Genomic DNA, 23,904 nt, shown 5'->3' on the forward strand with positions numbered 1-23,904 from the left:
AGCGCTGTAACCACCCCAATTGTTTAATATATATATATATATATATATATATATATATATATATATATATATATATAGAGAACAGACTCTTGTTTCGCGCCACTTATTTGTTTGATATTATACTCTGGCTGCCGTACTCACAAGAACCCCTGTTGGATGGGGGAAAGAAGAATATGGATAGCAGTTGTGAGTTGGCGCCCTTTTTTATGCCTTTAAGTACTGGGTCTCTATTAGCCTTTGATGAATAATAACATGGATATGAGTAAAGTCCAAAACTTTGTAAATATTTATTAAAAGGTCTTTAAAACCACTTAGTAGTGGTGAATATTCCAGATCATAAAAAGTTTTTCACATTAGCAAACAGATGTTTGCTAATGTGAAAAACTTTTTATGATCTGGAATATTCACCACTACTAAGTGGTTTTAAAGACCTTTTAATAAATATTTACAAAGTTTTGGACTTTACTCATATCCATGTTATTATTCATCAAAGGCTAATAGAGACCCAGTACTTAAAGGCATAAAAAAGGGCGCCAACTCACAACTGCTATCCATATATATATATATATATATACTTTCCAAAGGATCCGCACTCGTATCGCATCAAAGTGCAAAGGGGGGGGAATGAACATCAAAGCATAAAGCATAGAGGAAATGGAATGGGCACTCACCAAGGTCTAGGTAATCAAAGTAACATCTTTATTTGCATCGAGTTTACATACCATCCGACGTAACGACACGTTTCGGTCTACACAAGACCATCATCAGGAATAGTACAACAATGGGCAAACATCCAAAAGACCAACAACCTGACATCCATCCATGTCCCTCCCCAGGGATGGATATCAGGTTGTTGATCTGTTGGAGGTTTGCAATATATATATGTATATGTATATATATATATATATATATATATATATATATATATATATATATGTCCAAAGCATGCACTCTCCAATGGTCAGTTGATGGCTGGTCAAACTACATCTCCCTGGTGGGACGTTCATTACTATTACTCTATTACTGGAGCTGGGAGTGAGGATAATGTAGCTGTAACTATTCCACCTGAAGCTGATGGCAGTACAAAGCTATATATGTCTGGATGGGGTGAAGTAAAATGCTGGAAGTAGCTACAGTTCTAAACATCCTTTAAGAGATGGACTTTTTTTTTGTTGTTGTTTTTTTATTATACAATAACACTGAATACGGATGCAAGGAAATCCCATCAATCCAGACAGGACAGCACATGTCGTGTCAGAGCTCTGCGCAGGCATAGATAGAGAGAGGCAGCAGAGATGAGAGGCACTTAATCAGATAAATAAAATATTGTAAGGCATAAACATACCGCTCGTTTAATAGTGTATAAAATCTATACAAAATTGACAATGTTTTTGAGCGACTTATGCTGTCCATGTTGTTTAAGCCTGGATGGAGACGAAAAATATGTTTTTCTAGAGAAAAAGAGAAATTATTTTATTTTCAGTTTTTACAGTGTCTCAAATAATTAAAAAATGGCCATACTAGGCAGTCTATAGATCTTACAATCCTATCATTATCACTGTATATTTGTAATTTGCCACTCAGAATGTCACTTAAACATAACTTTACTTTAAAAAATATGTCCTTGTGAATTTAAAACCAAAGGAAAAAACAAGGCTACTCGTGAAACCAGCTTGGAATTATCCAGGTGGATTATGTTATTTCTATGCCTGGGGAAGTGGTGGCACTTTTGCATTAAGCATACAGATGTAGCCCGGCTCATCCTTGCAAGGGATGGCGATTCTACCTCCATCCCCCAACAGCAGCCGGCTACCACCAGGGGCGCGCGCGAGAGAGATGCTTGCGCACCCCATGGTAACGGAGCTTGGCGGGGGTCCCAGCTGCTTCCCCCGCCGTCGCCACCGGTCCCCCTCACCGCCTTGACACCCCCCCCTCTCGAACTGGGCAGCATCTCCCTGAAGCGGAGATGGGCAGGGAGACGATGCCCAGCCGCCGTGATACTGGGACGCACGTGCATCCCAGTCTCTATCGCCGGCGCTCACCAGTGAAAGGGATCTGGCGAGCGCCGGCAAAGGATGAGCCTGGCTCCATCTGTATGTGAAGACCATGGAGGAACTAAAACAAAAAAAACTCTCCTCCACTAGATTTTTTTTTTTATTCGTTAGTCTTTCCCAAAATACCCAGTTTGCTTTTAAAGGATTGGGTTTGCTGGTGCTTGGAGTTCTACAAGTAATACTAAAAATTCCAGCTAACCCAAGGTATGAATGTACTACATTTTTATTGACTGCATGCTTATAAAATATGCTCTAATCCCTACAACATCTAGTTGCTTTAACATTGTACAGTGTGAAAGTCAGTGTGCTGGTTAAAAAAAAAGTACAAAATAAACTAAAAGTATAAAAGTAAAGAATTTAAAATGGTAATAATAATGATAATAATAATAGTAAATTATGTAACTAGAACCGTTTTCATTTACATTTTGATATTTGTTTTCTGAAAGGGGGCGTGGTACAAAATACTGACATTTAGAATGTCGACATAGACAACAGATTAACATGTCAAATGTCGACATTCATAAGTATCTTTAAACCTAGCATAATCCATCTCTGGCTAGCGCAGATGGAGGTAGCTACAGTTCTAAATGCCTCTTAGAAATGGACCTAGGTAAACTTTTTTTATTATTATTATTATTATTATTATTATTATTATTATTGTTTTAATACCTCTAAATGCACATACAGGGAAGATGCCATCAGTCCTAATTAAATTGATTTTTTTTTTAAATGTCAACATTCTGAATATACATCTTCAATTTTTTTCTATCTGCATCCCCTTATGTTAAAGCTGACAATGCCAATAGCAATGGAAATTACATAGTAATTACAAAGTACTGTATTAGATTGTGTCAAGCGATGGTCAGAACAAGGCAATGTTTAGCAAATTAATCTGGAAATGCTTAAAGGTATAGTTCTGGCTAATTATAACAAGACTTACTGACGTTTAAGCAGTCCATGCATCTAATCACTTACATACTGACAACTACGGGCTTTTTCTGTAGTTTGAGGTCACAGAAGGAAACGGACAAGCCACCAAATGCACAGGAGAGTATTTCATTTTACTTGACCAATGACTCTCCACTCGCTTCCCGCTGTAATCAGACTTCCGTCCTTCAAACAATTCAGATTCCCTCACTAAAATTATCAATGATCTACTCACAAATATGTTGCAGTCATTGTGCATCTGCATTGATCTCTCTGTTACTACATATACCGTAGTAACTCTCCTTCTCCCTCTAGAATCATTCTTTAACACTTATGAAGTGAATAAAAAACAATAATACATTGTATTCCCCTCAACATTTAACTCTCTAGCTGCATTGGTGCTGTATTTGTGAATAGATCAAATTTTGCCTCTTTCAAATAAAAATAGTAATAATTATTATCATCATTACTATTCATCGTTTTTTGTATTATTATTATTATTAGGGTAGCCAATCCCGGGATCTGGCTCCAAATTACTGGGATTTCAGGACTGAAGTTTTCAATCCTGGGATTTTGCAATTAGCCTGTGCATGTGCAGTCTAATGCTGGCCTATGTCTGATCACCAGCTCAGATGCTGTCCAGCTTCTCCTGTCCCATCAGAGGTTACAATACGAAGGCCACACTACCACAACCCTGCTCCCGGCCGCCACACTTGCCTCGCTTTCGGCAACAATGCCTGCCCGGCTCTTGGCTGCAACCCCCACCAGCCCCGCTCCCGGCCGCACCCGCTCATGTAAGTAAATGTGTGGGGCAGGCGGTGGGTTTTTTTAAACTGGGGAAGTCAATCCCGGGTATACTGAGATTGAGCCTTTTTCAATCTCAAATCCCAGAATTTACAAAATGCCCGGGATTGGCATCCCTAATTTTATTATTATAGTTTGGCAAGTCTGGAGCATTAGCTTTCTGATTAATCTGTATCTTAAAATATGCCATGCCTACAATATACTATAGAACAGCAATGAATTTCCATCTCAGATAAATAAAATACTGTGCCTTTGTCATTTTGAAATGAAATGATAAAATTGGTTTGGTATGTTAGCTAATGTATCAGAGATCGGGGTTTTGCCGTAGATAGCCTATTTCCTGCAGGACCACTGACTTTTTCAAAAGCATTGTGAGCTGCAAACATGGAGTTCTTGATCTTTTATTCAAACTTTCAAGCACAAATGAACAAAGAAACCGAGATTGCTGGAAACACTGAGTCTTTCCATAGCACAGTTATATACAATTTCTGTGCATTGCAGGTGGATTCTGCTTGATGCATTTTGCGACTATGAGTCATATCTCATTGTTCTTTTTGTTCTGTGTTAAATATTGCTCTAAACTGACAACTTTTTAATCTAATCTTGAATATGAGAAGCGAAGAGCATTGCAATCATGAATGTTTCACTTGACTTTCATTTTTTATTTTTGTTTGTTCCAGAACACAGGACTCAGGCATTCAGGTAGTCTCCTTTATGTTCATTGAATTGTAACCAAGATAAGTATTAAATCATCAAAACAAGAACAAGATTTAAACGGGTACAGATAAATAAAAAGATAATATATTAAGAATGATTAAAACTAAGCATTCAATCTTGTTACCTGGGACTACCTCTTCCATAATCTTTGTTTATTTGGTTTTCCCCCTGGTTTTTTTCTATGTTGAAAACTTTGTATCATGCCCTGTTATCATAAATATCTTGTAATGGTTGTAATGGCTCTACTTCAGCACAATATCCTAATTCCTGGGGTATGAGACAGGGTTGCCCACTATCCACGCTACTGTTTGCTGTGGTATTGAACCCTTAGCGATCGCCATCAGAAATCCCACAATAATTGAGGATATTCATATTCAGGCTAATGATCTTAAAGTGTCTTTATATGCAGAGGATATGATACTTTTTCTCTCCAACCCCACTGTCTCCCTACTGGCTGTCCTTGAACTCAACTCCTTATTTGATTCTGTCTCTGGCTACCAGATAAACGTGGAAAAATCTGAAATACTACCTATTTGTGGTTTCAATTCTTTACCTGTTCTTCAACCCTTTCATAAATAAACTTCTGCTATCAAATATCTTGGTATTCATATCTCCGCGGACCTTTCGAATTTATATAGACTAAATTTTACACCTATTATTTCTAAATTAAAAGGCTATTTGGATAGTTGGAAATCCCGGCCTATTTCCCTCTTGGGTAGATTACTATCTATTAAAAGTGTATTGTTTCCCAATTTTTTTTATATTATGCAGATGGTTCCATTGCAATTACTTTCCAATTATTTAAAAACATTGAATATGTTCACGATTCCTGTATCAAGGTAAACAGCCTTGGATGGCTTTTGCCAAATGCCAATTGCCTAGAAAGAAGGGAGGTCTGTGGTTTCCTGACCTGGCTGTGTATTCTTCTGCGATAGGTTTCAGATATATTGGTGACTGGCTGCCCGGGACTAGTTTGTATACAGTGATAACGCGTAGTTATATATAATTGCTTTATAAACCTTAATTATAACAGCAAACGCTGAAAAAATTGCACCCCAACACAAACTTGTAAAAAAATGTATGACAATGCTTTACTTGTAAGATAGCTTGATTACAGGGATTTGCAAATGCAGACTAACACAAGAAACATAAAATTAATTAGATAATACTTACACAATAATTATAACTCAAATCAAAATGGAATCCTATCACAGTGATCACTCATTAAACCTCATTCATAGTTATCTCCAGCCCCCATGCTTGCCTGTTCTTCCTCAACTGCCTGCCCCTTCCTGCTCTAGTTCTGATATTTAAACCTTAATCACATTAATTAATCATTGAGACTTATTGGCAAACTTTGCTTTCAATCGTGATGTCATAATTAACCCAACTTCCTTGTTACTAGTGAAAGATTCAGTGGCCTTGGGGTATACGCATGCGTTACCTTCTTATCTCATATTTTAGAGACTAGCTGGCTGTCCTTGCTCCACTATACTGTCAACATTGATTTCTTAAACTTATAAAATGAAAACAATCCTCTATAAGAAATCACTTTTCCAGCACTGTTCTGAATCTTCAGCCATTTTGTAATGTTTTTATGCAAGTCATAGTTGACAAAATGGTTGCTGCTTCTGACACCCACCTGCTGCTTAGCGCAAAGGGTAGGGGCCTCATATGCCATGGCTAGTACCTTGTGCAACAAGCTAATGCCATCTTCAGCAATAATAACAGTATTTTAGAAAACAGAGTGTAATAAAAGCAAAGAATTATTGATGCGTTAATTTCTGTTTTAACAACCGGCATCCTCCTAGACACTGCATAGTTTTCCCCCATATTACCCTAATTACATTCTAAACTGACTGATATACCTGTTTTTATTAGAGAAACTCTTATTTGCAGATACTTACAGTGCATGGATCACCATCACCAAAAAGCTCCAAACTAACTTTCACTACTCCCGTGTATCAACCTATGTGTTAACCTGTCCTTCTCCCTCTTCACTTTCTAATGTTGGCTTCACTCACTGGAAAGATAAGGCTTAGCCTCAATTTCTAAAGTTTTTGACCCAGGTGAAGGATTACTCTTTCACGGATTTCCAAACCAAATTTAGTCTCCCCACCCCTAATTTTTACATGTATCTCCAAACTAGGCATTATATCCAATCCAACCCAATCTCCTTGTCTAATCAGACGGCAATGCTTCTCTTATCTCTTCTCAAGCTTGTGTCCTCGGTCCCCTATAAAATGAGTCTGTTATCTCACAATTATTATTATTATTATAATTTTATTTATAAGGCGCCACAAGTGTTTCGCAGCGCCGTACAAAGGAACAATACAGGGAGACAAAACTTGGCATAACATTGAATAAATAACAAAAATACAGTACAAATAAAGAGCACCACAGTTCAATACACATTACAGCTTAAATGTAAGTAGTGAGGACTCAATCAACATACAACTAGAGGCTTGAGGCCAATGATGGAGATGAGTATGCAGACGAAGATGGTCACTGAGTGTTGGAGTAAAGGAGAGCTGTGAGTGATCATCACAAGGACTCGATAAGATGCATAATATGAAATGAATAATATGGTATAGAGATATGTGAAACTGTGAGTATCTATAAGCTTGCATGTACTGAGTGAAAGCACAACATTGTTTAGATAATTGTTTGTTACAGTAATTAGGATGATGCAAACCAGTCACTCTGCATCTGCTCTCCTTCTCCTAGAATAATGCAAGTGAGATAATCTCTGCTTATTTAAGCAGTGGTACAGTTAAAATTATAGATATACTTAGGGCCTGATTCGGAGATGTATGTAACCCAATGTTTTACGCACATTTCCACTGGTGGGATGTCTGTGCATGTGCAGGACTCATTCTGTAAGCTCTGACAGGCAGGGCCCTTTCTCCTCATGTGCTTCTCTAAGTATACTGTATATCTTTTTGACTGGTAAAATAGCATCAGTGCCCGCTACTGCAACTGTTTTTTATTTACCATGTACTTGTCCTTATTTGTACTGTCAATCACTGTTTTCTTGTATTTTTGCTCATTTATGTATTGCCAGGTGCTACAGAAAATGAACAAGAGAAAGAATGAGATATGAGATTGGATTAAATTGAAAAGGGGATTTGGGATTATAAAAATTAACCTTTATTGGTGCTTCCCTAAAAATACCCTTTATCGTGAAGGGTATATACTTTATTTGTGTGTGGATATTTTATTTATCATTTTTATGTTTATTTAAAAAAATAGTCAAGATTTAAAGTATAGGTTAGTGAAGATTAGAAAATGTTGTGTTTAAAAAACAGTTTTCACTGTTGAATTGCGGGTGTCTGCCCTTCTTGTAACCACTGTACTTGGGCTGTTATTGCCCTTAATGGCAATCTTTAATTGTGTGGTAAGAACTGAATGTTGTTCAATATACGTTATAGTATCCTGGGGTTTACCTTACTACCTCTCTCTCCTGTATGTTGCAACGCTTATGTTGTGAATGTATTACTTGAGATTGGGCAATTGTTACCGATTTCTATTCAGTGCTGCATATGTAGACTTTGCTATTATGTATTTTAGTGAGTTTATTGGGATACTTTCTCCTAATTATCTCCTCAGAGATTACAAATATTGTAAAAGTCGATGGTCAGGTTTTTTTTTCTTTTAACGATCCCACCATTAGCACTGTTACAAACGTGTTAGTGTTTGTCTTGGTTTTGTTTTTTGTTTAATGGGTTAAATTACAATTCTACAATTAGCGGGGGGATCCGTAGAGATTATTGGGTGCCTCTATTATATTTGGTGTGCGGTGTTTACACTTATATTCAAGTGCACATGTAATTTTAGTGTTTCAATTATAGTACACATTCCGCCGTTATTGCGGTAAGGCCATGCTGTGTGGTTGTAATAGAGCCCTGCTGGTATTTTGTTGTGCCCACTTGTAGGGGGATATCTATTTACTCTTACAGGTGCTACAGAACCCTTGTGGCACCATATAAATAAACAATAATAATAATAAAATAATAATTCTATGCATGCTCCAAAATAGTCCTGCATCCTTGCGTGTAGTGCCCCCAAACTGCAGCCTGCAGGAGACCGATGTTCGGAAGGGGATAGAGCTGGGTCTGCTCATTTAGACACAATTACTTCCTGCATCGAGAACAGCCCTGCTATCCTTCATAACCGAAGATTACTTGGGTGACCGATGTTCACACAAGAGAACTTATTCTGTGTCTTCAGACTCAACAGCGGATCACACAAGGAAGCTTTTCATTATTATTGAGCTGCGTCCAACTCTGAATCAGGCCCTGTTAAATATACTTATTTTACTTTCAGGTATATTATAAGATTAGTAATACAAAGGAAGGTGTTAATCTTTTAAAAGCTATGTATGTTGAATGAGACAGGACAATAATAATAATAATATCACATTCACCGCACAGACTAGTTTATGGTCAATATACATTGTTTTGGAAACAGAGTAGGATGGATCACTAACCTTCAGAGCTAAATCAAAATAACAAAGTAGTACCTCAAGGTACAATAAAACCAATTACCCCCAAAAATCTAAATATAATTATATGCGTGTGCCAAATTTTTTTATCAAAACATTGGACAAATAAGATGCTGCTAGTGATATTATTGTCATTATATAAACAGTTCCTTATAACAAAAAACAGCTCGTACCTTTGGGTCCACGTGTCAGGGCTCAAACCACGTTCAATGGCTGCATTTTCAGCAGGCAGTCCAAATGCATCCCAGCCCATTGGATTGATAACCTGATAAGACATAAGGGTACACAAAAAGAAATAGGAATTGTTTTTCACCAAACTAAAATAGAAACATACTAAGTAGATATAAAAAAGGTTCATTAACAGGTGATAGCTATGAGTTAACCCAATTTCTCATACATAAATCTAAAGAGGCCAGTTATTTTTCAGCACAAGCTGAGCCAAATGGGGACCTGGAGTAATGAGATGGGATGTTTGGCATGACTAAGGATACCTGTATAGAAAACGCAATCTTTCTTATCCAACTTGCTTTAAATCCCCACTGTAATCTTCCTTACTAAAGCTAATGTTTACTGCACAAATTAGTGCTTTCCACCAGCAAAGTCTGAGTTGCCTGCCCATGCTGCCTGACCCTTTATGCCAATACAGTTGGCTGTGTCTCAGTGATGCTAATCTATAGGATAGAGCAGTGAATCCCTGCTTGTATATACAGTAAGCTTTACAGTACCTCTACTGTGTTTCATAAAACATGCTGGCTGGCTTTCCTTGGGGATCAGCAGCGGCGCTGTTTAACAGCCACCGATGTACTGGCCAGGACACAACATTCTCCTTCCTCTATAACCCACCCCTATACTCCCATTGGCTAAATACACAGGGGTCTAGGGGCTGGTTATACAAGATAGAGGAGCTAAGTTGGTTGTGATACACACAACAGCATTGCTGATCCCCAGGGACAGTTTAATACACATTAAAGGTACTGTAAAGTTTATATGCAAGACCTAGAATTCTATTTACTAAGCCTTAGAGTAAGATAAAGTGGATGGAGATAAAGTGCAAACCCACGCGCTCCTGCCATTTTTAAAACACAACCTGTGAAATGGCAGTTAGGAGTGGATTGGCTTGAATTTTATCCCCATCCACTTTATCTCTCTCCAAGGCTTAGTAAATAGATTCCTTAACATGCTCCGCCCCCCACTATATATGTGGTATTTTTTGCAGTCCAGGGACAGCCTATGATTACTATATTTTGATGAGTCTGTGATATAAACCAAATATGTATATAACATAGGGTGGCCTACAGAACACTTAGGATTCTATACATTTGGAAGAGTATTATATTTCTTTCAGCCAACCTTGAACTCAACTAACTGGTTATTACATTTATTAAACAAAGAAGCCTTTGTAGAGTGTAATTGGGATGTGATCGATGACTATGCCACAACTAGATGTGTGCGACTCAAGGTTCGGTGGAGCGGAGTTTAGTCGCTAAGCAGCTAAGCAGTAAAATAACGCTGCTTAGCGAATGATCCACAATCAGTCACTTAAGCTGGGTACACATACTGTATATACAATCATCGGGCCGTTCTTTCATTCTGGGATGAACGTCCGTTCGATTGTATAGGTGTGTATGCTGTCCAGATTCCTGCTGTACGGTCGATAAATGGGCAAAAACAGTCTAGTCCGTCCATACTCGGTCGGTCAAGGTTCAGTGCCGGACAGGCCCATATCGGAACAAAAGTGCACTGTGTACGCACGTTCGATCGATATGCTGGCCGTTCTTGCGATTATACTCCCAAAGCATGATCTCTCCTATAGCACAGCATGTAAACAAGAAGCGTTCACCTCTCCCTCATTATATTTTCCTATAATCGTTGAAATATGTATGCCTTCATTCCCATTATTCTTTATAGCATTTCAATAGGGAGTATATATTAAATATATATATATATATATATATATTTATATTATCAATGCTTCTTCATCAGGACATCATCTGTCCTGATGAAGAAGCATTGATAATAAAGGAGCTTTGAAACGTCGACTATTAAATTCCAACCTGGTTATGATTTTTTTTTATATGAGTGCCGCCGTCACTGCATGTATTGGGTTCCCATGAAGGATTCTTTGGAGGGCACCATGACTAAGACTGATTGAGGAGTGCTGCTCATCTGCTATGATCTGTTTTTATCATTTTGTCCAACCCTATCCCTAGTCACCCTGTCACCTGACTACATGTAGATGCGCACCCCATCTTTATAGCTATTTGCTGTATGTCTGTCCCTAGTCACCCTACCGGCTGACTACATGTAGACGCGCACCCAATCTTTATAACGGTTTGCCATATGTCTGGCATGGTGTCGATTTTATAAAGTGTGGCGAGCACAGTGAGCCACTGAGCCCGAAGCACGGCGAGCCCCACGGGTACACGGAAAGCAATCCCGAAGCATGGCGAGCGAAAGCGAGCCCTGCAAGGGGACACAGATTACTGGACATGTATTCCGCGTCTGCTCGCCACGCTTCAGCCTCGCTGCGCCCGCCACACTTTATAAAATCAACTCCACACTGACGTGGATAGTGGGTGTATGAACAGGTCAGGAGGACGCGTACTGCGCTCGCCACGCTTCGGGCTGAAGTGGATATCGCCACGCTTCGGGCTGAATTGCATGCAATCCGCTGGGAAGTGCCGCCGTGAAACTACACAAGTACCGAAATTTGTTGGAGGAGGGATAATGTACGTGGCTATTTTCAGGGTTTGGGCTAGGTATCTTATCACCAGGGTTAAGTCTGCCCTGGTGATAAGATACCTAGCCCAAACCCTGAAAATATACTTGCTTCAGTATACCAATACATTTTGAACAATGCTACTCCGCTAGCTTTGTAGCAACAGTTTGCGGAAGGCCCCCCCCCCCTTTTTTTTTAAACAAACGACTAAGCCTCATTGCACAAAGCAAGGACTATAAAGACATGGTTTGAGGAGTTCAGTGTATTAGAACTTGACTGGCCCACACAGAGATCTGAGTTCAACCCCATCAAGGGCCTTAGGAATAAACTAGAATAGAGATTGCGAACCAGGCCTCCAAATCAGTACCTAAACTAAGAAATGCTCTACAGAATGAATGGACATAAATCTCCACAGAAACACTCCAAAATCTTATGGAAAGCCTTCCAGCAAGACTGGAAGAAGCTGTTGATATTAAGATTGCAAAGTTAAGCTCAGTCCTTGGGGAACACTGATATTTAAGTACTGGACTCAGTCATAATAGAATAATGTCGACACAGCTATCTATACCATGAAAGAGCTTAAGTACTGTTTCATTATAGTGATAGCTGGCAGTGTGTTTTTATAAAGAAACAAAATTAAATTAATCCACAATACACCTTTTTTCTTATACAAGGAGTACTGGCATTACATAAACGGCACATAGAATTTGAACAACCAGAAACACACAAGAGATATTCCTGAAATAAAAACATTAGGTAACCAATTTTGATTTACCTACTATTTGCTTGCTGCATATCTCAGGTGCAGCTATAGAGTTGCCATGGCAACCAGCTCTAATAATTACAACAGTGTAAAGAATAACAGTTTTATATAAATAGTAAAAATGTTGATACTTCAATAAATCAGCTGCAAAATCTTCTTGTGGATGATGACAAATCCTCAGGTTCCGCTGACCTGGCTATGTTGTGTGTCTGACTGTGTCAAACATTTGAAAAGACAGGTGATGTCATGCCTTCCATATTTACAAATCTAGTTTGGTGCCACCAGATGCCAGCTGTACTTCCTTGCGGATAAACATAACCAAAATGTTCAACTAAATTAGATTTTTGATTATGCACAGAAGTCATGTAACAATAACAATCTGTGGTTGGAAAGCTAAAATAAATTATCTCTTCTAATTCTGTAATTAAATAAAAAATTGGTTATTTTCTGTTTTATAGAAATATAAATTCAGTATGAAAAGATGCAGTCACCATTCACAGAACATACTGTATATTTAACTTTTACCATAAAACTACAGAATGTATAGATTTGTTCATCATTAACTAAACCAGGCTACACACCTTTATGATCACTTGATCACCCTGTACCGCACACACTGTTGATAAATGGATCAACGATTGTATAGCCAGCTTTAAGATGGCAGTCATTCAACAGATCTAAAGACAGGAAATGTAGCTTCCATCTTGCTGTCATTCCTGAGGTTTGAGTTTAGCTTGAGATAGAAACAGACAATGAGGCTGAAGCGTAAAGGAAACATGGAGGTTTAATTGGGTTCTTCCACACATAATGTTATGTATTGGTAGATGAACAATAACTGAATGAGTAGCTAATGATGGAAGAATGCGCATATGAAAGTCGCTATGGAGATTGCAAAGGTATTCAATGAACTCTGGAGAACGGCCAGGAAGTACAATAGAGTCAATTCGAACTGCGACATACCGATGTTACACCAAAGTAAAACAGAAAGACAAATTAAGGTAAGGAGAGTTCACTTTAACCTTACAACATGCAACTTCTGGCTGCTTAACTGGATATTCAGCCATAATAACACCTTTATTTGACAACTGCAAAAGCACTCACTATCACCGTCAATGCTTGCATTTGTAGTGTCAATTTTGAAAAATGCACAGGTGCATCCCTAATGACTCCACTTCTCTTGCGCTAGCACTAACGGCAGGGTTCTGTTCTTGGTCCTCTTCTTCTTTTCTCTCTCTACACATCCTCTCTGGGTAAGCTCATTTGCTCATTCGACTTGCAATATTACCTCTTTGCTGATTGATACTCAAATCTACCTCTCCTCTCCTGATCTCTCTCCCTTGCATTCCTTTTTTTCAAATGTCTCTCTATCTCTTCTTGGATGACCCAGCACTTTCTTAAAATTAACATGTCTAAGATTGAGCTGATCAGGTTCCTACTCTCCCGCATAAACTCCAGCCATCTCTCATCCTACCCCTTCTGTGTTACTCCTGTCTGTTTGTTCCTCCCATTTATAATTTAAGCTCTCAGGAGCAATGCCCACTCTCCTCATGTGCTTTTATTAGAATATATCTCTCTGCCACCCAAGTAATTGCTTCAGTGTCCTGTCCCCTGATGCAACGGTCTTTACTTACCATGTAATTGTCATAAATTGTCTTGTACTGTAATTGGTTATTTGTTTGCTCATTTATGTATTGGTAGGCTGAACACTTGGATCTGCTGGAATTGATGGTGAGTACTTGGGTTGTCTGGAACTGATGGAAAATGCTGGAATCAGCTGGAACTGATGGAGATGGCTGGAGTCAGCTGGAACCGATGGAGAAAATTAATATCAGTGTTAGCAATTGATGAGGACATTCGATGGTGTGCAGGATAGACAATGGAAGCCTGCAGGGTAATGCTGGAAAGAATATCCCACTTCTGCTAACTGAGCAGTAATGGTAAAGCTCCGTCACCGATGGTGAATGTACTGCAATGACAGGGTTCAGATGCAGACACCACTGGATCTGGATGTCGATGTGAGTCCTTCTGCAGATAGAGAGGAATGATGCACCTCGATGGTAAGAATATCGGTGCTGGAATTTTGATGCAACGCCACACTGGGAATACACCAATAGTGCATGGGAGTCCACAGATGCTGAGCGTTAGCCAGGTGGTGAAGCAGTATGGAATGCACCTATGCTAAGAAGAGTGTCATCTACAGAAGCTTCTCTAAAGAGATGTAGCTTTAATAGATACAACAAGCACTGGTAACTTGACAGGAATTTCCTGGACAGCATTATAGCAGCCAGTGTACTATGATTAGTTGCTGTCGTCTGCTGGTATTCATGCTGCAGCATATTGGTTGGGAGCTCTCATGTGACATAGTCCAACAAGGCTACACTCATGTCTGAATCCTGGCAGGAAACTCTGCGTGGAGCAAACAGGCCTGCAGCCTGTGATGTCAACGGAATTGTGGGCTGCTCCGGAGAGATGTGACAGACATTTGCCAGCATGAGTGGATCATGCTGCGCAGCGGCAACGCCGTTGGGAGGCTGTGGAGAGGACTGAGTGAGCGCTGTATCAACAGCACAAATAGCGTCTGAACCCAGAGCACAGCGCCAGTCTGGACAGGCATCTGGGTGGAAAGAAGCAGTCTTTGGTTACCTGGATCACCATAATTGCTATTCAAGAAACATATTATAGGTTTATCCAGTGAAGTGTTAAGAATAATTTATCTCTGTTGGCTTTATGTTACTAAAACCCCTTTCGCATCGCAAATGCCGGGTCACACACAGGATTTAGACACAAAGCCTTCCTAGGAGCTACCTGGCATTTGCAAGGTGCAGCTCCCCACAGCGATCTTGCATTTGAAGGGTCACTGACGTCATAGAGGGGCGAGGAAGAAAGGCAGCACATTATCGGGGGCAGGGAGGAGGCAGTGCTTGGAGCTGATAGTGTCTCCAAGCACTGCCTCCTCCATAGTGTGAATGGGACCATGGTTAACAGCAACCCGGGTCCGACCGGGGATTAACCCTTCTTTTAAGCTGGGTCAAAATGCAGGGCTGCTGGACCCAGGAAATTTGAAAGGCCCTTTCACATCGCACAGAGACCCAGGTCAACGTGGCAACACAACAACCTGGGATAGACCCGAGTTATTTTTGCAATGTGAAAAGGGTATTATAGACGGTGCACAAATGTTACCTGTCCACAACCAAAACCAATTTACAGTAATTGAAAGCAGATGTATTTTGTAATAAAACTGTCCAAGACTTTAAAAACCTAACTGCAATAAAGCGATTTTTTTAGGAATTCCCCGTTCGAATCCCTTTCTCCGATACTATCCTGGTGACACAGCTACACATTGGGATGTAGGAGGGGTCAGAAGGAGCCAGGCACCTATGCTAAAGCTTTGGAGAGGCAGGCTCCTCCCTTCTGCATCCCTGGATTCCTCAATTCAACTTCCAGTGCCCACTAGGATACATTAACTCAGTACAATGCCTGAACATATTAATATGCACAATAAATACAACATAACCATTATAACATGACGACTCATGAAAACGGTATTACTTACTGAGCGTAAGGGAGGGATCGCTGTGTCACCAGGATAGTATCAGAGAAAGGGATTCGAACGGTAAGTTCTTACAAAAATCCGTTTTTCTCTTTCAACTATCCTGGTGACACCGCTACACATTGGGACGTTCAAGAGCCGGTCCTTATGGAGGGTACGCTCAGGTCTGCAGTTCTCATTCCGGCTCACCCAAAGGATGCATCCTCCAACGCGAACTCATGGAACCTATAAAATTTGGTGAAAGTGTGAACAGACGACCAAGTGGCAACCCAGCCTACTTCATCTGCCGTAGCCCCGTGGTGCACCGCCCAAGAGGCCGCAACCGACCTGGTGGTATGAGTGTTGATTCTGGAAGACACTGGTCTGCCAATGCTTTTATAGGCAAAAGCAATCACCGAACTCAACCACCGAGCAGTAGTCTGCTTAGAAGCAGGCCATCCCTTTTTGTGTACATCATACAAAACCAATAGAGAATCAGTCTTACTGAATTCCTTTACTTTGTCCATATCAATGCGCAAAGCGCGAACACCATCCAAAATTTAAGGTCAGTCCCTTTTCCTGGCGTCCTCCATAGAACCGAACCCCGGAAGAACAATTTCTAGGTTTAAATGAAATGAAGAAACAACTTTGGGTAAAAACTTAGGAACTGTTCTAAGCACAGCCCTATCATCATGAAAAATCTAAAATGGAGGCTTACAAGAGAAGACTCCTTAAGTCAGAGAAATGCCTCGCTGAGGCGATTGCCAGCAAAAATGTAATTTTCCAAGTAACAAACTTCAGGTCAGCCGACCTTAATGGTTCAAACGGAGGTTCCTGAAGAAATGACAGCACCAAGGACAAAACCCAAGGTGCCACAGGTTGTTTATAAGGAATAAGCCTCATAACTCCTTGAAGGTAAGTCATTACCTCTGGTAGCAAAGCTACTTTCTTTCGAAAGTAGACAGACAAAGCCGATATTTGAACCTTCAAAAAATAAAGGCTTAGGCCGGAAGAGAAACCATCCTGTACAAAACTCTAGAAGTCTAGACACTTTAAACCCAGATGCGTGAACCTATTGTGTTTCACACCATCCAATCTAAATCTCCCAAACTCTGTAATAGTTTGCAGAAGAAACCGGTCTCCTTGCATTAAACGTGGTATGGATAACGGCTTCAAAAAGCCCTCGTCTTCTCAAGATAGAGGTTTCCATCACCAGGCCATCACATTTAGCCTAGCTAGGTCCTGATGCAAGAAGGAACCCTGTCTTAGCAGGTCTGGCCAAAGAGGAAGATGCCACAACGCTGTCAACAACCTCAGAAAACTGGAGTACCAAGATCTCCTTAGCCAGTCTGGTGCTATCAGAATGACGCAAGTCCCTTGCGATCTCACCCCCTTCAGCACTCGGGCAACCATTGGAAATGGTAGGAAGACATAGGGCAACCTGTACTTCCAGGGCACTGTCATGGCATCCACCACCCAAGCCAGTGGATCCCTGGTCCTTGAACAGAACTTGGCACTTGGCAATTGTGTCGGGACGCCATCAAGTCCACTTCTGGACGACCCCAAAGAGATACAATCTCTTGGAAAACTTGCGGGTGCGAAGCCCATTCCCCTTCCAGGAGGTCCTTCCAGCTTAGGAAAACCACTTCCACATTCCGAATTCTCAGAATGAAAACAGCAGATAGAGCTGGAACATTGGTCTCAGGCCATTTGAATATCCGAGACACTTCCATCATCGCCATCTTACTGCGAGTACCCCCTTGATGGTACAAATATGCCACAACCGTGGCATTCTCCGATTGAATGCAAATGGGAATCCCTTCAGCATTCCTTCTATTTGGAATAAGGTCTTCAAGACTGCACATAATTTCAGCACATTGATTGGTAATACCTACTCTGCCCTGGACCATAGACCTTGTCCCAGAGTCACTTTTCCCCAGCCCCTGAGACTGGCGTCGGTGGTTACCACGAGCCAGTCCCATGACTGGAGAGAGCGGCCCCATTGGAGTGAGTCGACATCCGTCCACCAAAGCAAAGCTGTTCTTGTCTCTGGTGTTAAGACCTCTTTCTCTGTTTTCGTGGTCTCGGGGGTTTCCTGACCAACATGCCAAAGCATTCCACTGGAAAAGCCGAGAATGTAATACGGCATACTGAAGGAGTCTCGAAAGATGCCACCATCTTTCCCCGTAACCTGAGACACTGCCATACTGACAAATGTCCCTGGCCTTCAATACCGGAAGGAATACCCAATGTAGATAGGTATCCAATATGACTCCCAAAAAACTGAAGTCTGTGAGTGGGACACCGGTGAGACTTTTGTAGATTCAGAATCCACCCGTGGTTCTGCAAAAACCAAATGGCCTCCAACAGGTTTTGTCTCAGTTTCTCTGCATACTCTGCTTTGAACAGCATATCGTTCAAATACGGGATGATCACAATTCCTTTGAGTCTGAGGGCAGTTGCCATCACTGCCATAATCTTTGTAAACACCCTTGAGGCTGTTGCCAGCCCAAAGAGAAGCGCCTGAATTTGTGGGTCTCCTATTGCAAAACGCAGTAACGACTGATGTTCTGCACAAATAGGATGTGTAAATATGAGTCTTGAATATCCATAGACGCTAGGAATTCCCTTGCTGCAGGCTCAGCAGAACCAACCTCAGGGATTCCATTCAGAAAAGATCTACCTACAAGTGCAGATTTAGGGACTTCAAATTCAGAGTTGGGCTGAATCAGTTGTCTGGCTTTGGTGCTAAGAAGAGAACTGAGTAAAAACCCTTTCTTTATTTTCTGTCGCGGTACCGAGATTACCACACCTGAGAGACTTTGCCGCCCACAAAAGGGCTTTGAGACGAGCCTCTCCGGGTAATGGAGTAGGTAGGAATCTTTAGATATATCCTGTAACCCTGGGATACCACCTTTAGGACCCAAGGATCCTGGACTAACAAGGCCCAAGTGTCTCAGTACTGTAAGAGGCGACCCCCCACCTTGAGAAGGGATTGGGGAACCTCCTGGCTGATATGCTGAGAGTATCTCCTCACCCTTAGAGGCCTGTCTTTTTGTAAAGGCCCCGAAAAAAGGGATTTTGGAGCCTTCCCTTTTTTCAGCTGCAAACTTTTCTCTGCTGGATTGTCCTCTGGAGGACGCACCTCCTCTAAAGGAGGAATGAAAGGAAGGCCGAAAAACAGTAAACCTAGGTGAAGCTTGTTAGGCTGTCGGCGTGGGCAGTAAATTACATTTCCCCCCCTGTTGCGTGTCTAATTATGACTTCCAATACTGAACCAAAGTAACTATCCCTTAAAAGTCAAAGCTTCTAGGGATTTCTTGGCTTCATTGTCAGCCTCCTAGGCCATGAGCCCCAAACCTCTTTGTGCATTTTCAGAAACGGCCGCTACTTTTGGCCTCCATTTTAACTGCCTCCTCGCCAGCTTCACAAGTATATTCTGCAGCCGCCTTTTCAGCGATGGCCAAGGCTTCTGGATCTGGTTGTAGTAAAGCACACAACATAGTAGCTCACACTATCATAGCTTTGGAAGCCCATGCAGAAGCAATGACAGGTCTAAGGGTATAACCCACACCTTCCAACATTGCTTTTAAGCAACCTTCTAGCTTTTTTGTCTACAGGGCCCTTAAAGACCGCACCTCCTTGCAGAGGTAAAACAGTCGCTTTAGACAACCTAGCAACGGGGCTTCTACCAAGGGAACTTATTTCCCCACAACTTAGCATGCTCTGCTGGCATAGGATACAGGCATAAAACCTTTGGACACAAGGGGAAAGTGACTGCGTCTCTGCGCTGCCTTTCAAACATCACAGCATTGGAGATTTATCTACTTCAGACAGATTTAATGCCTGTTTAACAGCCAAAACCAAATCCTCTTATACCAGGGACATTTATTCCAGGGCATCCCTGCCCCATACTCTCCCTCCTCCTCTGATTTCACATTAAGAATAGGAAGAGATGTTACGGAGAGTCTAGAAGATACTACAGGTTCCTCAGAAAACTGCTCCATAAGGGTATTAAACTACTGAAACCCTTGAGCCGTATCCTGCTTGTAACAGAGCAGGTTCCCCTTAAAAGGGGAATAGAACCATGAGACTGTTGAGAGGATGACAATGGTCTAGGATAATTCACCAACTCATTTCTCTGTCTTATTAACACCTGCCCAATGCAGTTACAGACTAGACCAGTGGTCGCCAACCCGTCGCTCGCGAGCTACCGGTAGCTTGCCTGAGCGAAACGGGTGGCTCGACCACTGCTGCCTGCCCGGTCCGCCCGCCCGCTGTTGCCGCTGGCTTGCAGCGCTATAGCCGCCGCTATAGCCACCGCCTTGCCCCGCTACAGCCGCCGTCACCTTCCCCTGCTGTAGTCCTCCTTGTTACGGGGACCAGAGGAGACAGCAGGCACTAGAAGTCATATTTGACCTCTAGCGTCTGACAGGGAGCACCGCGCTAAGCGTTCCCGGCACTTCCGGGTAATGCTGCAGCAGCGCAGCTCTGTGTTCCCAGTCATAGGCTAGAAGTCAAATATGACTTCTAGCAAGGGTATTAAACTACTGAAACCCTTGAGCCGTATCCTGCTTGTAACAGAGCAGGTTCCCCTTAAAAGGGGAATAGAACCATGAGACTGTTGAGAGGATGACAATGGTCTAGGATAATTCACCAACTCATTTCTCTGTCTGATTAACACCTGCCCAATGCAGTTACAGACTAGACCAGTGGTCGCCAACCCGTCGCTCGCGAGCTACCGGTAGCTCGCCTGAGCGAAACGGGTGGCTCGACCACTGCTGCCTGCCCGGTCTGCCCGCCCGCTGTTGCTGCTGGCTTGCAGCGCTATAGCCACCGCTATAGCCACCGCTATAGCCGCCACCTTGCCCCGCTACAGCAGCCGTCACCTTCCCCCGCTGTAGTCCTCCTTGTTACGGGGACCAGAGGAGACAGCAGGCCCTAGAAGTCATATTTGACCTCTAGCGTCTGACAGGGAGCACCGCGATAAGCGCTCCCGGCACTTCCGGGTAACGCTGCAGCAGCGCAGCTCTGTGTTCCCAGTCATAGGCTAGAAGTCATATATGACTTCTAGCATGGTGTGGGGGGAAGAACGGACGGACTCCAATTGCCAGCAGGGTGATGATGGAGCTGAGCTCCGAACGCACCAGCAGCCAGCAGCAATGACTAATTTATTATGCCCATGTGAAGACGGGCATAGTGGAGGGGGCAAGCAGTGACCCCCTTGTCAATGAGCATTAACCCCTGGCAACAAAAATGAACCCCTGACAGCAAGCAGGTAATTTACATTTTTTTATTAGAAGCCTTACTGTGGGACATTGTGTGCAATATGTGTAATGGGCATCATTTGTGTGGCACATGTTTAATGAGTATCAAGGTGTGGGGCATATGTATAAAGGAGCTTCACGTTGTGGGTCATAGGCATAATCGGCATCACAGTGTGTGGCATATGTATAATGGTGCATCACAGTGTGTGGCATATGTATAATGGAGTATCACGGTGTGTGGCATATGTATAATGGAGTATCACGGTGTGGCATATGTATAATGGTGCATCACGGTGTGTGGCATATGTATAATGGAGTATCACAGTGTGGCATATGTATAATGGTGCATCACGGTGTGTGGCATATGTATAATGGAGTATCATGGTGTGGCATATGTATAATGGTGCATCACGGTGTGGGGCATTTGTATAACGGAGTATCACGTTGTTGGGCATATGTATAATGGGCTTAGTGTGTGTGTGTGTGTGTGTGTGTGGAAAAAATTGGGGATGTAGCCTCGCAGACTCTTCTCCTCTGCCTCCAGTGTTGGGAGGTATGTTTTGGGGCATTGCAGTGTGTGGCATAATGTGTCGGGGGCATTACAGTTTGTGGCATTATGTGTAAAGGGCATTTTTTGGGATATTATGCAGATTTTTTTAATTTTTTTACTTTAGTAGCTCTTCGGGCGGTTTATTTTGTCGCGAGTAGCTCCCGACCCAAAAAAGGTTGGAGACCACTGGACTAGACTATAGCAGCAGCCCACACAGGCTAAGGCTGTTCTCCCCTATGAGCATGTGCTTCACTGGGTACAGCATTACACACAGGACAAACTTCCCCTTGTATCATCTGCTCAGTAGTTAAATTTAGCACACATAATCTGTAGCAATTTAACTTGGCCAGCAATACCTCCCCTTTTCCAGCAGCATTACTGTCAGTCATGTTTCCACACAAAAAAAAAAAACACACAGTCCACAATGTCAGGCAAAAGTACCAATGTATGTCAGTACTTATCTGTCTGCCGGGGTGACCCTCCTGGTCAGCGGGGTAGCGTGGCCTCAGGAGATCAAACTGTCCTCTCAGCTCACAGGCAGGGATCAATGGCGCCAAAAACAGAGTTCAGGAAGAGACCCAAAGTCCCTGCTACAGCGGGGCCTGAGGCTTGTTTGGCAACTTCTGCCTCCTGTAACTGCTCCTGTAGTGGCTTCTCCTTCTCCTAGTGCCTCCCTTTGGATGGGGATCACTTGGAGTTGCCCAGCTTGCGGGCTCCTGTGACAGGCTGCGACCTCCGAGGAATTCAGCCTGTAAGCCCTTAAATCCAAGATGGCGGCCACCATTGCGGAGGTCTCCGTCGCCCATGATCCCCTCCTATGCGGGGAGCCCCCAGGGCCTAGGAAACCTATAGTAAGAAGGATTTAAGCGCTGTACAGAGAGACTAGACACATTGGCTAAAGTGCACTTGTCTGCTAATAATAGTGGAATCTATTATTTGGGGTGATGTACTATTCATAAGACTGCAGCTATTGGATGTACTTACAGAACCTGACGGTACACTTTGACGGTGACAATGTCGACATTCAGGACAAAAAAACAGTGAAAAACTCATGTCAACCTTGCCATTGTTGAATCTAATGCTTGTGTGGATGTTCCAACCCTGTCGACTTAGCCATGTCGACCTATTTCATGTGTCAACCTAAGCCACGTCGACCTTCTGCGGTCAACCTAATGCATCTCTTCCTAATATTTGCCATACCCACCTAGCAAGCAGTGATCCCTATACAGGAGGAATTGTCAAAAAAAAACTGAACATTTTGGGCGGTAATCAATGCCGCCGACCGAAGGGGTTTCTGCGGCCAGCTATCGGAACTGCTCGCCATAGGGTATAACAATATAAATATAAACTACCAATTTATTTAGTACAAAGGAAGTCCAAGTGCTATTTCAATAGTTCGGAATATATTTTGAGTGGCTATACACATTAAATCAGTGCTATCCAATGGTATGTACTTCATAAATACATACTTAATACTTGGAAACACGACATGCAACTGAGTCTAATCTCAGAAGTAGCTAATTATATAGAGAGCCTGTGAGGGCAATCAGTTTAACAGTTAGGATTTTAACAATTATAAACCACCGTCATTTAAAAGCTGTTTTTTTTAAAGCTAAATTTAGCTGGAAAACTGGCCAAGATTTTTGCTGCATTGTATTGGAAAATTGTAGCAATTTTATAACCCTGTGTGTTCTGGAAACCTGAATGTTCAGGTTGGGGGAGGGAGTGACTGCACTGGAAGAATTACCAGCAATCATTTGAGGACTATTAATTCTTAGCTTGTTGATTTTACACCAAGAGGGTTATTTTGGATAATTCGTAATGCTGCGAATTCGCAGCCCTGTGAGTCCACCAAACCCTGCCTTGCGAATGGTGGCCTAAGTGCCACCCATTCGCAGCGTGTGTTCACACGCACTAGTTGCGAATGGATGTTTTACGTATTTTACATAAATGTTTCAACCATCGAATGCTCAAAACAACCTCAGATCTGCATGCACATTCTGAAGGAAGTGGGTGGGCAGCTAACATCCGGTGAGGTCAGCTGTCTGCCCCAGCGTCCACGTCACCGGG

The 23,904-nt window shown here is 42.1% G+C and overlaps 1 protein-coding gene across 2 annotated transcripts in view; it reads right to left on the reverse strand.

Moving 5' to 3' along the window:
* Positions 1-23,904, reverse strand: part of LARS2 (leucyl-tRNA synthetase 2, mitochondrial) — a 202,558-nt gene that overhangs the window by 153,420 nt on the left and 25,234 nt on the right. Inside the window, exons 1-2 of one of the 2 annotated variants that reach the window (XM_083188552.1) lie at positions 9,180-9,271; positions 1,346-1,451 (exon numbers count right to left, since the gene is read on the reverse strand). In XM_083188552.1, the coding sequence (XP_083044678.1) occupies positions 1,346-1,413 (68 nt within the window). In that variant the 5' untranslated portion in view covers positions 1,414-1,451; positions 9,180-9,271. Of the gene's footprint in view, positions 1-1,345; positions 1,452-9,179; positions 9,272-23,904 lie in introns of those variants that run through there. The other variant, XM_083188551.1, reaches the window with a different exon arrangement.

Source organism: Crinia signifera, chromosome 5 (assembly GCF_055691185.1).
Source record: "Crinia signifera chromosome 5, ASM5569118v1, whole genome shotgun sequence".
Classification (NCBI taxonomy): domain Eukaryota; kingdom Metazoa; phylum Chordata; class Amphibia; order Anura; family Myobatrachidae; genus Crinia; species Crinia signifera.